The sequence below is a fragment of the Phalacrocorax carbo genome, chromosome 4, assembly GCF_963921805.1.
Source record: "Phalacrocorax carbo chromosome 4, bPhaCar2.1, whole genome shotgun sequence".
In the NCBI taxonomy this organism is placed as follows: Eukaryota; Metazoa; Chordata; class Aves; order Suliformes; family Phalacrocoracidae; genus Phalacrocorax; species Phalacrocorax carbo.
In genome coordinates, this window is record NC_087516.1 from 82,118,405 (window position 1) to 82,132,634 (window position 14,230).

Below are 14,230 nucleotides of genomic sequence, written 5' to 3' on the forward strand. Positions count from 1 at the left end.
TTGTAAATTTTCCATTGAAGGCTTTTTTCAAATATAAAAAAGGAAACAATCCCTTTTCTAACCTCACTACTCTCTCATCACAACCTTGTCCCCCTGTACTGGGCAGAAGAGCATTTATCATCACAACTCCTAAACCAGCCCCAGATTCCTGATGAAAAAAGCACAATAGGCTACAGCTACACACACAGTGGTCAAACACCGGAACAGCCATCTTGGAGAGGGGGGTGACACCTCCAGCCTGGCACCGCTCATGAAACATTTGGACAATGCCCTTCAGAACCTGCTGTAACTTTTGGTCAGCCCTCAAGCAGTCAAGCACTTGGGAAGGGAGCTACAACCGTCACCTAGTGCACAGAACCAGTCAATTCTATGCTCTCAGTTACCTTCGATCAGGCTACTAAGCACAACTGAACAGCCTGCACACCAGCGAACCACAGGTGAAGGGGAGAGACCCTGGCTGCAGTGGGATTCACACCATGGAAAGTCACATTCCTTTGCAGTGACAGAATAATTTTTGTGTGGAGCAAGGTCCCACAGAGCAAGTGAGGACACAATGGCATGAGGTGGTTCAACAACGACTTAAACAGCATGAGAGCCCGTCACAACCCTGTTCTGCAGTTGTAACAGAGCTGTGCAGAGCTCCATTTGGTCAGCCCGCTCCTACCATGCAGTTCCCTCTGGGCACAGTATCTGGCCCTCTTTAGCTTATGACCACAAACCTCCCCAGACCACAGAAAAGCATGATGACAGAAATAACACCACAGGTCTTCATAAATTAAGGTACCAGCTTCATATTTTTATTTTATTCAGACCTACAGGCCACACAAAATAAAAGTTTTTTATTAGTCAGCATGTAAGTACATTCAAGTTGCACAACTCTTTCCAAAAACTGTAAAAGCAATTTTTAGCCATCAGCATAAGCTAGAACATCAATATAGTTACAATAAAAATCAGTGAAACCACCATTAGAGTTAACTAACAGTATCATCTGTAACAGTGAAAAGAATTAACAAGCCATGATTTCCTGAATGATTGATGTAATTAATAAGCTAAAACAACTGTACTGCTTGTGAGAGTGCTTTTAAAAGCATATGCCAGTCTTGGAAAGCTTCGGCTTTTCATTCATTTTGTCTGTTGAAATAAAAAGACATAAATAAGAGGGCACGGATTTGTATAAAGCTAAGAAAGAAAACCCCTCAGAACCTCTAAAAGAAAGGAATTCCTCTTGCTAAAACCAAATGTCCAATATAACTGCTACAAATGTAATGGAGTTTAAAAACCTGTTCAAACTGGAACAAAGCTTCTTGTGCACCTGGCAAAAACACAACCAGAGTTCCTTGGAATAGAAATAAATATAAATTACTGTCTTTCTCTGAACACATTAAAGCTGCTGCATGAGGCACCTTGTGAGTTCAAGCACTTAGACTTCTATTCAAGTTCATACAATGAAATCCTCAAAGGATGGTAACATTCAGTCATCTGTGACTAGCCATCACAAATTAAGCTTGATCCCCTCCTGCTGGGATTCAGCACACTCAGACCAGGGTTCCTGTCCTAGCCAACCACCTGGAGACATGTGAAAAGCATCCCAGGAGGGGGACAGGTAAAAATAATAGGTAAAACCTTCACAGAGGGAATGCCTACATTTAGGTCTCAACACCACCCACTCTTTCCTCTCTGATAAAGCACTTTTCCTAAGATCATCTCCAAGGGTTCTGCAAAGTCAGTCAGTACTTAATCTCTAAAACAACAAGGGAAGGTATTTACCCAAGGCTGATAAAAAAACCAAGGGCAAAATCAGGAATTCAGACTAGGTCACCTGAGTGCCACTGCAGTGCTTTGTCCCTCAGTGACTCTTCAGCTGAAGTTTTTATTTAAGTACAAGTAGCTAAGAGTGCCAGCATGCTACTTACACCTCTTCACTTCACAGTTCTGATCCACGTCTGATACTTCTCAGGAAGTGCAGCACTCATTACTGTGGTATACACTGTGTTACTGGTAGGGAAAGAGGAAAAAAAGTGAGTGACATTCCAAAGGGGAGAATAATCTATAAAACTTGCAAAGCAGCAGAACAAATTTTAGGGGAAACAAGCCTTCTGCTTCGGTACAGAAGGGTTAGGAAAAGCAGGAAAGAGACTGGTAAAGAAGGACACTGACACAAATTTTTAATACTTTTTCCCCGGCTTACTACAGCAAAGGAACCATACTTCAACATCCATTTGATCACTGTATAAAAAATTAGTATTGCTGATTTGAACAGGCACACCGAAGTCCTGCTGTCAACTGTGGAGAAGCCATTGCCAAGCTCTAATGCGAATGACTGATCCAGAGAATATCGTGAGCTCCATATAGAACTAAAGCAAGACAGGATAACCTGCAAAGGTGCAATTGGTGCAACAATGCAGAGCAATAATGGTATAGTGAAATAAATATCTGTTAAAAATCCACTAAATGGTACCTAAAAGCTCTGTCCCTGTTTACTTTTTTCCCCTTTACACATTAAGCAGAGCTACATCAGAAACTCCAGAGAAAGCCATTTGCAGTGCTAACACAAATCCAAAGGTTCCAAAGTGAAAGGCCCAAATGACTCGGCACAAAGTCCAGCCACTCCTCTAAGCGGTCATTTGTTTCACTACGACTTCCCAGGAAGTCCCATTACCAGACTAAGCCTAACCAAGTGTAAGTTCTCGGCTGGCGTGGCAATGAAAGAGGAAGAGTGCTGTTCAAGTGGAGTGCCACACGCGCAAGCAGCAATCTAAGCTGGGAAACGCCAAGATATTCAGACAGACACATAGGAAAATCCTATGGAAGTTCGTGATTGACTTAAGTGGCCTGAAGCATGGCAGGAGGCACTGATTAACATCTCTGAATCTAATACTTACTTGTTTAAGACTGGCTTCACTGACAACACCTGTACAGAAAGTTTGAATAGTTGTCATTGTGGTAAATGAAGAGGGAATTACAAGACTGTTTAGAAGCAGCAGTAGGATGAAGTTATGCAGCACAGGAATAATGCAAAGTCAAGGATTTATCTTAGTGGTTTTTTATTTTTAAACATCACACCATTTAACAAAATCATTTTTTAAAAGCCCTCTGAAATGCGCAATGTCTAAATTCTTAGAACTAAGTGGTAAATATCCCTCATGTCACACTATCTGCCTGTTGGAATATTTCTAATGGCGCTTGAAATAAGCAACTGCACAAAGATGATGGTGATGGGATTCACCTCTTGCACTTCCCACTTGGATTGGCAGGCTACTACAAAATGCCTATACACAGTTGTTCAGGAACATTTCAACAAACTTACTTATCAGTCTGAAACTCTGCAGATAGTGTGCAGTACGCCTTTTTCGCCATGCCATCCTGGCACAGCCTTTAAAACCCTAACAAAAATGCGACGGCACTTCTGCTTCAAAAAAGAATCTTAAGTCAAAGTCACAATGCAGAATTTAAATTAAATACCTTAAAAAGCGTATCAAAATTGATGTTATGCTGTCCAGTAGCATTGAGAGCTTTGATGGCTGGAGTTCTGCAGGAGAACAACGCAGTATTATTAAACATACTTCTGTGTTCCAAAGGCTCCAAAGCACCAATGTGAAGAACGTCTCACTAAATGCCTTGACATTGAAACGCTTGCTTTAGCCTAAAATAATCCTGAGTTCTGCTTGACTGAACCTAGCCTCATATTGCTTAAGCTGCTCTATTACTACACCATCAAGTACAGGCCAGCAGGGGATCTGCCAACAGCCTTTTGCAAACTACACAGCCTAAAGACTGTATTATGTTTGCAAGCGCCTTCCCAGTGCCAAATACTTTTTCACTGGGAATGTACATCCTTTAACTTTTACTAAACTTCGCTTTATTAAGAAACTTTTGGTACATGGCTTATCCTTGTAATTTTCTATCTTTTATGCCATGCAATGACACGCAGACTTTCCTCTGGCATTCATGAATATCCTTCCTTACCATATCGGTTCCCTTTTGGGTGGCATTACAAAAACTGAACAAGCTGCCTGCTCAACAAGCTAACACCTGCTCAGAGAAGGGAACACCCAAGTCTCCAGCTTCTTCAAAATGAAGTGTTACCTCACCACAGAGCTCCAAACTAAATTTACCTTCGATCGTCAAAAGGAGGAGGAGGATTCCAATGGTCATAGTTTGTCTCCACACGAAACCACCTATAAAAACACAAACACAAAAGCAGACAACGGCAAATCGGCAGGTAATTAGGAAACGCCAAGAATCAGTCTCTCTGTATTGCCAAAAGGAAAAACCCTCCCTTCAAAAGCCTGTCTCCCATGTCTCTTGCAAGCCCAAGGAATCCTATGTTGATAGACATGGCAGCCTTTACCATGAACTACTGAACACAAATGACAAAGGAGCTGAGCTCCTGCTGGTGTCCACGACAAAACAACTACTGACTACAATAAAAACAAGATCAGATGTTTAAAGAGACTATCAGAGAAAAGATTATGGCAATGCGTACAACAGCCTGCAGCATTCAGTTGGGAGTACACGGAGCCAACAGGCCATCTGACTGTTGCCAAGCCAGTATTTACTGGCTGACTGTACTCGTTACGTGCCGTTTCACACTGCAGGGCAACTCTTTAGTAACTCCATATATTAAGCTACCGATTTCATAAAATTCATAGTAAGAGTTATTGAGTCTTCAACCTTTCTACCACATTGGGTGAAAACTAACTTCGAAGTGCTGAACTTACTGGTGCATTACTTGGCAGACAGACAGGAAAAGCCCTTAAAAGTCTTGTCTCCTTTGGAACTTGGCTAAAAACCAAAAATCAACACATACAGATGTTTTTTCTACCCTTGTGCCTCTGGGCTGCTCCAACTGGACAAGGGGGTGTGATTCCTTCTCAAAGAGAAGGGACTGGACTTCCTTTCAGAAGCTTTCAAGCTTTCCCCATCCCGCTGTAAGCATTACTAATAGATGAGCCTGGGTCTCTGAAAGAAGTTGTGTCACTAACCCTGCGTATCACTCAGGAAGGAATATTAAAAAACAAAATAAACTATTTCTTTTTCTACTTACGCTCCACCTAAAGTATCGAGAGGCCAGAGATCTGCAGGCCCTCTTCTATTCCTCGTTATGACCATGCCTTCTTTGGGTGACACCCCTCCTACGATATAGTAAACTTCAGCAATGATGGGAACGCTTGCTAGTCTGATAACGGCTGACTGAAAGTCTTCTGCTCTGCTCAGGGTCTAGTGCAAAAAGGAGATCACAGTGAAACAAGGATCACAGAACAAAGTCAAGCACAAAAATGAGCACTGGGACACCTTAAAAAGACAGAAAGGTCCAGCTTTTTTGAAAACAGCAACTGACTGTGAAGTGCTACTTAAAAGTATTTCTCTCAAAATCATTTTCCAAACTAACGTATACACATGAAATGTGTATGACTAGTAAATGAACTCATTAATCCCAGCTTAGTAAATATTAACAAAAAACTAAGTGTACATACACCTATACACAGGCATATACATACACTTTTGTATATGGTGAGAAGTGAAAGAAGCTGATAAATCTGTCATTCAAAAAGAGGCATATCCATGCTCTGCAAATTCAATCCTTAGCAACGTCTTTCAATGTGAACAATGGGAGAGATGAAAGTGGAGAAGAACCCACTCCACATCTTTGTCTTGCCAGTGGTTTAAGAGGACTTAGGTAACAACGATGGAGACTTAAGCAACAATGGCAGAGGCATTGCTTACAGCAAGCCTGCCTTCTCCTGCCGTAACCAGGTGACTAACTTAGCATAAACTGACAGTTCCACCGCAGCCAGTGAAGCTACTATTTCAGGCATAGGGCCACAACCTACCAAAGCAGATCTTTAAAAATGAATGCTGTGCAGGGACTAGAAACAAATATGGAGAACGTGCAAACGAAATTTTTCAGAAAGACGGGGTAAGCCCTGGAGAACAATTATTTCTGACAGCAACACTGCAGCTAGTAGTTTTGAGTCAGAGCCTCAAGTCACATCTCAAACTCAAGTAATATGAACAATAAAGTCTCCAGTAGATATCCCAGATTTGCAGGGCATTTACCTACAAACCATATCATTCATGTTTACTGGAATTCATGAGTCTGAGAAGCAGCAGACCTGTTTTACCTCAGTAGTGCCCTAACACAGCATTCATAAAACGTGCTATACAAAATACCAGCCTAACTCCTGCCGCTCACCAGTAAGCAGTGCATTTGTAATATGGTAACATATCAAAACATAGTGTAAAATAACCACCAAGTCAGATACTAACCATCTAAGAGCGCAGCTGCCTCAATTTGTTGAAATACAAATCACAGCTACCTGAAATAGTCCCTAGGAAGGAAGTCTTTGCACAGCTTCATCAAGACTTTTGGTGCTGAGTAGAGATTGCCCCCCCCGAAAGGCTGGAACGGCCTGTCATACACATCACTGACCGTTTGGGGACAATACCTATCCCTTCTTATGAAATGCATTTATTAATAAATTTATTGAATTTTCTGTAAAACTACAAGTTGGAACATCAGATTTACCAGGAGTTTGCAAGTACAAATGATATCACTGTGAATTATGAGAAAGTAACTCGATGCGCTTACGTCTCGGACAAGCCAGCTGACGGGGTAATTCCGAGTCAGAAAAGCAGCTATTGCATTTTCCCACCATCCACCACCCGCTGGAAAAAAAGAGAAAAATTAGCAGACATGCAAATTATGTACGCTCTGTGCAATCTATCCTCCCACCTCTTTCTTCTCCACCTGCCATCTCTAGCTCTACAATGTTTCCCTCTACTGCATTACAAGAGATCAGTGCAATAAATTCTGTAATTCTCTAATTATACCAGTATCATAAAAACATCAAAGTTGGGCAGCTTATACTGAACCAACAAATCACACACCATCTCAAAGTAATCAGAGCCTCAGTACCATCTTGAGCTTATCAACACTGTTTAGAACACTGAATGCTGATAGAGCTCCTTTTCTTTTCTATTACTTTACTGATACCTATACATAAAAAAAATGCAGGATGGGCTGCATAACCAGGCTAGCGTACCCTGGCAAGCCCTCATTTTACAGCATTTGTCTTTCAAATGCTGTTTTCTGTATCATTAGATTTGGATATCGAAGTACCACAGAAAGCTAAATCCTCAGTGAAACAGGGCAGCTCTTTATCAGCATAGAAAGTCAACATTTCAGGAGAGCAGCTAACAGTGTGTAACACCTAGCTGAAAGTACAGGTGAAATATAAATAAACAACATAATCCCAACTGAAGTTCAACCAGGACCGCCAGATTAACACCTCTGCTTTCCAGAAAGCACCTCAGACCTGTAATGACAGCAGCCATCATTAGCTTTTTGGTGCTTTCCAAAAGGTACAATATTCCTGTGACCAGCGCCATAAGAGGGTGCCATAAAATGGCAGGGAGTCAGAGGTACAGCAGACAACAGACGGCAGTGTTCAGCACTGTACAGAGAATGCCCAGTATCTCTCAGAACTTGCCAGTGCTAGCAACTGCAATCAAAAACTACCACATCCCTTCCAGAACTGGTAACTTAATAGCTGCTCAGTTTTTAAACCGTTTTTATTCATAGCTGAATGGTAAGCAGCGAAGAGTCAAAGGTGACTGTAACAGGGACTAGCACTTGGTAACGTATTTCCAAAAGGACTGCTGGTCTATTCATGTGATAGATTAGTCTACATCTGTCAGCTCAATTATTAGCATTAATCACCTCATTATTCATCTTACTGAAATATGACAGCAACAGGAAGAATTCCACAGAAATCATGAAACAGCTAAGAAAGAGGTAGTGATAGTGTTTGTGTTACTGGAGAAAGTTATAACTGAAAAACAGAAGGTCAAAAGCAGAAGCAGCCAGCAGAAACAGTATGATTGTCACTTGACAGACTTTCACCCTAATTTGAAGTCATCCCCCCTTCCAGCTACAGCTCACATGTTGGTTTCCCTAAATTTTTAGTTCAGTTGTACAGCAGCAGATAAAGCAGCAGGCAGTCAGCAACAGCTGATTTACAGGAGCACAGCATGTGTTCAGTGAATTCGTCTTGTCTGTAGTTAAGTAGTGATTGCAGTTGAGGCACACAGGTGGACAACAGCACATCGGCTCCTGACAAACAAGAGGCGCCCAACACACACAAAAGTGTGCAGTACTTGATTCCTCTATTAGAACCAGGAAAAGAGAAGAGGTTGGTGCACACACTAAACCACCTTGCTGTTGTCTCAGATGACCCTTGTACTGAGGATTGAAGCACCACACAGAACAGGACAGCACTGGTTTTGTCCTCAAATTGTGCCTGTTTGCAGATATAGGGCTTTGATGCACAACATGTTCCGAATCAAGCCTTTTGCAAACACTTGATACACTGAAGACTTCACTTCCAAGCTGACATTAGTATGAACTAAAAGCAGTTTGCATCTCTTGGTATCAGCCCAAGATGCTCCAGTTTTAAAAGGATTAAGTAACTACACTAGCTTCAGAAGGAGGCCCTTAAGCACAAGTGTGAATTGTGGAAAGAATCTAGTGAATTCAAGAAGGCAGTATTAAACAGAGGAAACGGGAATCACAAGGTACACGTGCTCCATAGCAGAATCCCTACTCAGAGTTAATAAGTGTGTATATATATATAACTCATACAGCTAATACTGTTTGCATAATGTCTAAAAAGTATTTTTTGAAGAGCAAAGATTGTCTAATGAAAATAAAAGATTAAAAAGAAAAAAAAATCAGCACAATCACAAGTGAAGAAGAAACTTTAAATGTTGGTTCAAACTTGGACTACATTGTTTCCAGTTCTAACAAACAGCCAATAAAGAACAATAGAAAGTGTCTGCTTCTTAAGAGAAGAAAAAAGAAAAGAAAGAAGGGGAGGGATGGAAGAGGCAAAACCAAGCTCTAGGTTGGCTTATAACAGCAAAAATGAAGCACTGATGGAAAAGGCCATGACCCTTCCTCTACCTTCCTGACTGTTAGGAGCCCTTCTGCTATCAAGTTTTAGTTCTCAGTAGGGATCTCTCTCAACTTTCCTCTACTACCACATCTCTCCTCAGCCACCTTTCCAGTATCTCCATGCATTCTCTCCAGCCCTGCTGCTGTTCCCCTAGATATCTTGGTCTTCCGCTTCATAGATTCATAGAATCATTAAGATTGGAAAAGACCTCTAGGAACATCAAGTCCAACCATCAACCCAACAATACCATGCCTCCTAAACAATGCCCTATATTTAGATTAGGTTCATTTAAATTAGATTTTTCATCTAATGAAAGTCTTCACACCAAAAGGCACGCTGCAGGTCAACTCCCATCCTCTTTCCAGCTGCCTTATGGGGACAGAGGAGCACGCAATACAGAGGAAGAGAACTAGGAAAGCAGATATTTATTTGCTATGCACAACCACATCTTTTTCTCTCAACCCTTCCTCTGCTGTTTCCAATCGTGCCTCTTGAACAGACCACATTACTTTCTCTCTTAAGGCTTTCCCCAAGGTTCTCTTTTGGCACTTTAAAGCTGAGGTGACACTGCGCTGACAAACAAAGGCCTTTCCCCTATACAGCAATCAAAAACTGGCAAGCACATATGGTTGCAACCCCCGAGGGCCAGAGAAGTCATTTTATTCCAGCTCCTTCCTGGCAACCTTAATCGTATTTCTTCCCTCCGGGAGAAGGGTCAGGGCAAGTGACAATCAACTGAAATAGTGTACGTAACATCAAGTGCAGGAGACTGGTTTAGTTTACCTCGTTCATCACCGGAGATCGTGAACTTGTGTGGACTTTGTCCAGTCCATAAGCCTACGTAACCAAAAAATGTGGTGCCTTGATATGCTACCTGGAACCAGGAAACATGCAGTGTTTTAGCATTCTGGAACAGAAGACTACAGTATAAGCAACATTCTGAAGCAGCATCCTATACTTTTTCCTGTGAATTTCACACATAAGCTGCCACAAAACACTTAGCTTTAAACTACAATAGAACTTGCGAAGTATGTTATAAAACCACTGAGGACCAAAATGCACTGCATTTAATTTGTTAATGATCACCAACTGCTACCAAAGTTTTACGCAAGTTAGCGAGTACCCAAGTAAGAAACAAAGAAAGAATTCTCCATTTGCAAAACAGACTAATGAATATTTTTTAAAACAAAAAACACACTACCAAGGACTGCACTAGCAACCAGGTCAGTTTTGGAAATTTTCATATAACACACAGATTAGTCACAAAAACTAACAAGGCCTTAGGAAAAAGCCTTAGAATCGGTCTCTGCCAAAACTGATCTTCCTGTATTCTGTAGTATTTCTTTTAATATTTCGACACTCCTTCCTTTCAACATCCCCGTCCAAATTATGATCTTAAGATACCAGATTATGCTGCTCTATTTCTGGCAGTTTATTGCCATAAACTGGATGTCCAGAAAGCAAAGAAAACCAGTATTCATCCCGTATCCCCAGGGAGTGCGAGCACTGTGCTCTAATAATCCAGCAAACCTGGGACAGGAACCACATTCCCACAGTGAATCCCACTGCCTAGGCAGCTGTAAGATCACACCCCACTTCTCACAGAACACCACCCAAACGTATCAACCACAGATGATACCTGCCCACTTTTTATAAACTGCACATCAATTGTAATCTTGCTTAATATATCGACAAAATCGTAATCCAGGTTCCGACCATGGTAAAAGTTTCCTTTGTCATCCTGAGCAATAATACTAGTACAGAACCTTTAAAAACAAAAAGCGAAAACAACGATTTAAGAGAAAGCCATGACTACGCTTTCAACATTACAGTTGAATTAGCTCAATGTTTCAGGAGTAACTGAGTTTGTGTCTGGCAAAGTGTGTGACTAACGTTAAGCACACAAATAGGAGTTAGCATTATGTCATTAATACTTATGCTTCCAAACTGAAGAAAACAGTCTCATCCTACACTTGGATAAAATTTCTTACAGGTTTTAATTTTGAATTGGGGAAAAAAAGGCAGGAGTAGAAAGGCTTGACGAAGCTCTGCATAACTGCACATCGCTACAGTGTCCTGTGTGATTTAAACAAGGTATCCGTAAGGGTGGATATCCTTTCACACAGGGTCTAGCATACAAAACTTAACAGGTCCCACCCAGCTTAGAAAGTCAAATGCTGCACTACAGTCTGCATGAGGACCAGGCTTTTCCACTTGGAAAAAATTCATTTTAATACTGTTCTAAATCAGGATGAAAAGCTGACATCTAAAAAAGTCCACAAAGTATCAGTTTAAAACTTTCTGGATTTCATTTTGACAATTATAGATTGTTTCATTGCCATTTTGCTCCCATCTGTATTTTTCATCCCACCTAGATTAGAAGTTGTAAGTCCTTTCAAACTGAAAACATCAGTTGTTGTTAAGGTGTCGGCCACCTTAATAAGAGTCTAACCCCTTCTCTAGACCAGGAAGTGTGCTAAAATTCTTCTCTTCATAAGTTTCAGTTTCATCAAAACAGACTCTATCAAGTATATTGAATTAGCATGCAATTAAAAATGTTTTTTCCCTGTGGAGTTTTGAGTTTGTCATTCTAGTAATGCACAGCACCATGTTTCAAAACTATGAAGGTAAAAAATTTTGCAGACAAGTAGGTTTTTTCCGCTGGTTTTAATACGATTAGAGCTGAGAAAATTAATTTTGTGGGCCTTACCAGGGCAAACAATGCTAAGTGTCCCCTGTAAAATACTAAGAAAGCTAACATTTCAATGAGTATCTTACCCAATACTAATGCATATGTTAAAAAGATCACTTGAACTGAATACTACACGTTAAGAAAAAAATAATCAACATGCATACAAGTGGCTGCATGCACCTTTTTCTAAAAGCTTTATGGAGAAATATTTTTATGATCCTCACAGGCAACACCAAGGGTTATTATTCTGCTTGCAGATGCTTCTAAGGGGAAAAAAGGACAATGAAACTGAGTATCTTTTTCCACTGAGGTTTTGTTTACCGTCATAAAAATACTATGCCCATTTTCCACCGTGCAAATGAAAAAACTGCATTATTTAGTCATTGCAAACATTCATCCAGAAAATTGTTTGGAAGCAACTTCCTCTGAAATGAATGGTTTAAATAATTAGATTACAGCTAATACTTCTAGGTTTCTTTTTGGTGAAATATGACAATTTAAACAACAGAAAAACACATGACATATTAGAAGGTGAACAAACCAAAATGCTTTGAATGGATAGCCCTTTGTTATTAGCAGAAGTTGTTTTCATACTTTTATACATTTATACAGGTATACACATGCAAACAGATTACAGCTATGTATTACCTTTATTAAGGATAAACACTCTCAATTTCTCCTTTAATTCAGGACACAAACTGCCTAATGAGGATAAAACTTTCCAGCCGAATACAGGAAACGGTACGGGAGTGAACAGTGCGAATCACCTGCCACGTGTCTTCACCTGCCTTTTTGCATGTTCTCCCACGCTGAACTGAAATGAACCTCTACAGCCTTTTCTACCAGATTCAGTAAGTACTTACGCAGTAGATTCATAGGCGAAGTTAAGCAGGACTCCATCTCCAAGACTTATTCCCAAGGCTTTGCACAGTCCCCGTATTTCCCCCGCGAAGGGTTGCGGCATAAAGAATTCCAGTTCCGCCGCTATCGGCTGAATGACTTTGTGGACCCATTTTGGTACCCTTTGACTGCAAAATACACTCAAGGCATTAGGTGAGAAACAGACCAAGGTTTGCAGCTTAGGCCCAGCAGTCAGCTACTCCAGGAGCCTGCCACTTCTCTGGTCAGCCTGTGCCAGCTGATGCTGACCACCCAGGAGCAGCCTCTGCCTGCCCGCATCCCATCCCTCACCGAATCTCATCGCCCCCTGCACATCCCCGAAGAAGCCTGCACCGCCTGAGCAAAGCGTGCCGCACAGGCTTCTTTCTTGTGAGGGTTTTTTACTCCCGCCACTCAAAAAAACCCCTGAATTTTGGAGATCAGCAGCCGCGCAGCATCACTGGCCACGGGGACCGGGGCTGCCCCTCACGCCGCTCGGCCGGGGAGGAACGGGCCGGCTGACAGGCGGGCGGGCACAGCGCTGCCCCCTCGGCCCCAGCCGCCGCCATTTCACGCACTACCCGCCCCGGGACCCCGTCCTCCCCCCCCCACCCCCCCCCCCCCACTCACTCGATGACCCGTACGACGGCGGTGCGCAGAAAAACGGGATCGAAATGCCGCAGCAGCGGCAGCCACCGCTCCTCGGCGGGGCTGTCCAGGCTCACGTTACACCGCAGCGGGGCCGTCCCGGGGGGGGCCGTCCCGGGGGGGGCCGCCGCCGCCGCCGCCGCGCACAGCAGCACCAGCAGCCCCCACAGCCGGGAGCGCGGCGCCGCCGCCCGCCCCATGGCGCTGCAGGTCGGCGGGCACCGCGGCCCCACGGCCCGCCCGCAGCCGTAGGGTCCTCACCCCGCCCGCCATGGGCGGCCCAAGGGGAAGGGCCGGGAGATGGCGGCGGCCGCCCTCCTCCCGCCGTGACACCTAACGGTAGTCGGGGGAACGTCGTCCCATGGCCGGAGAAAGCGGCTGCCCCCCCACCATGGCGAAGGGCCGGCACCCCCTCACCTCACTGCAAGGACTGCACGGAGGGTGTGATGGAGAATAACGAAAATACAAAAAAAAGGTGCGGGGGGAAAGGCGGGGGTTAATGCATGTTCCATTTGCCCTGTGTTTTGGTAAACAGTTTAGAAAGAGCAGCCCAACATCCTCATTCTGCAAAGTAGGGTTTGTCTTCCCTACCCTTGATACTAACCTGACAGCTCCTGGCTTGCTGAACCCCAGTCCTAGGCTATTATCACAGGAGAAAAGGGAAGAGGCGAGACTAGCCACTAGTCCTAACCCCAGAGACAAAGAATCAATTGCCTCTCCCTTTCAGCCTCAGAAGTCGTTTCCCCTAAATGAAAAGGCAACAATCAAAGTGTGTTTTTCATACTCCACACCTCCCATTGCTGTGGTCTCTTCAGCCCCTGCTCCACACTCTGTACCACCACAGCTCCTCTGCATCCACACACCTCTCCAGCTCCCAGCTACAGATCTTCCATCTAACCAGCACACTGCTATCATTCCCAAGCAGCAGTCCCTGCCCTTCCCCTCAGCAGGAGCATTCAATTTGAATGAAACACTGGCAGTCATAGAAAGTTTCTGCTTTGCTCTTCTCTATCTCCCTGAAGCCTCTACAAGCATTGTTTGCTTTAGGAAGCAA

General features: G+C 43.0%; 1 protein-coding gene across 2 annotated transcripts; it reads right to left on the reverse strand.

Moving 5' to 3' along the window:
• Window positions 1-775: 775 nt before the first annotated feature.
• Window positions 776-13,484, reverse strand: NAAA (N-acylethanolamine acid amidase). 2 transcript variants are annotated; one of them, XM_064450694.1, is made up of 11 exons: window positions 13,159-13,483; window positions 12,513-12,677; window positions 10,597-10,723; window positions 9,741-9,831; window positions 6,593-6,669; window positions 5,048-5,220; window positions 4,116-4,178; window positions 3,463-3,529; window positions 2,883-2,911; window positions 1,914-1,995; window positions 776-1,131 (listed from the first exon to the last, which is right to left on the reverse strand). In XM_064450694.1, the coding sequence occupies exons 1-10, from the start codon at window positions 13,374-13,376 to the stop codon at window positions 1,920-1,922; spliced, it is 1,086 nt and encodes a 361-aa protein (XP_064306764.1). In that variant the 5' UTR covers window positions 13,377-13,483; the 3' UTR covers window positions 776-1,131; window positions 1,914-1,919. The 2 variants fall into 2 exon arrangements, 1 of the variants encoding a protein (XP_064306764.1); XR_010372841.1 differs by lacking the exon at window positions 2,883-2,911 and having other exon boundaries at window positions 13,159-13,484.
• Window positions 13,485-14,230: the final 746 nt, after the last annotated feature.

Excerpts from the sequence above, each read along its gene's own strand:
- NAAA (XM_064450694.1), bottom strand. The coding sequence starts at position 13,376 with ATGGGGCGGGCGGCGGCGCCGCGCTCCCGGCTGTGGGGGCTGCTGGTG. Across the intron at positions 12,678-13,158 it reads GCCGTCGTACGGGTCATCGA|TCAAAGGGTACCAAAATGGG; the intron begins GTGAGTGGGGGG and ends TGTATTTTGCAG. Across the intron at positions 1,996-2,882 it reads GTGAAGCCAGTCTTAAACAA|TAACACAGTGTATACCACAG; the intron begins GTAAGTATTAGA and ends TTTCCCTACCAG.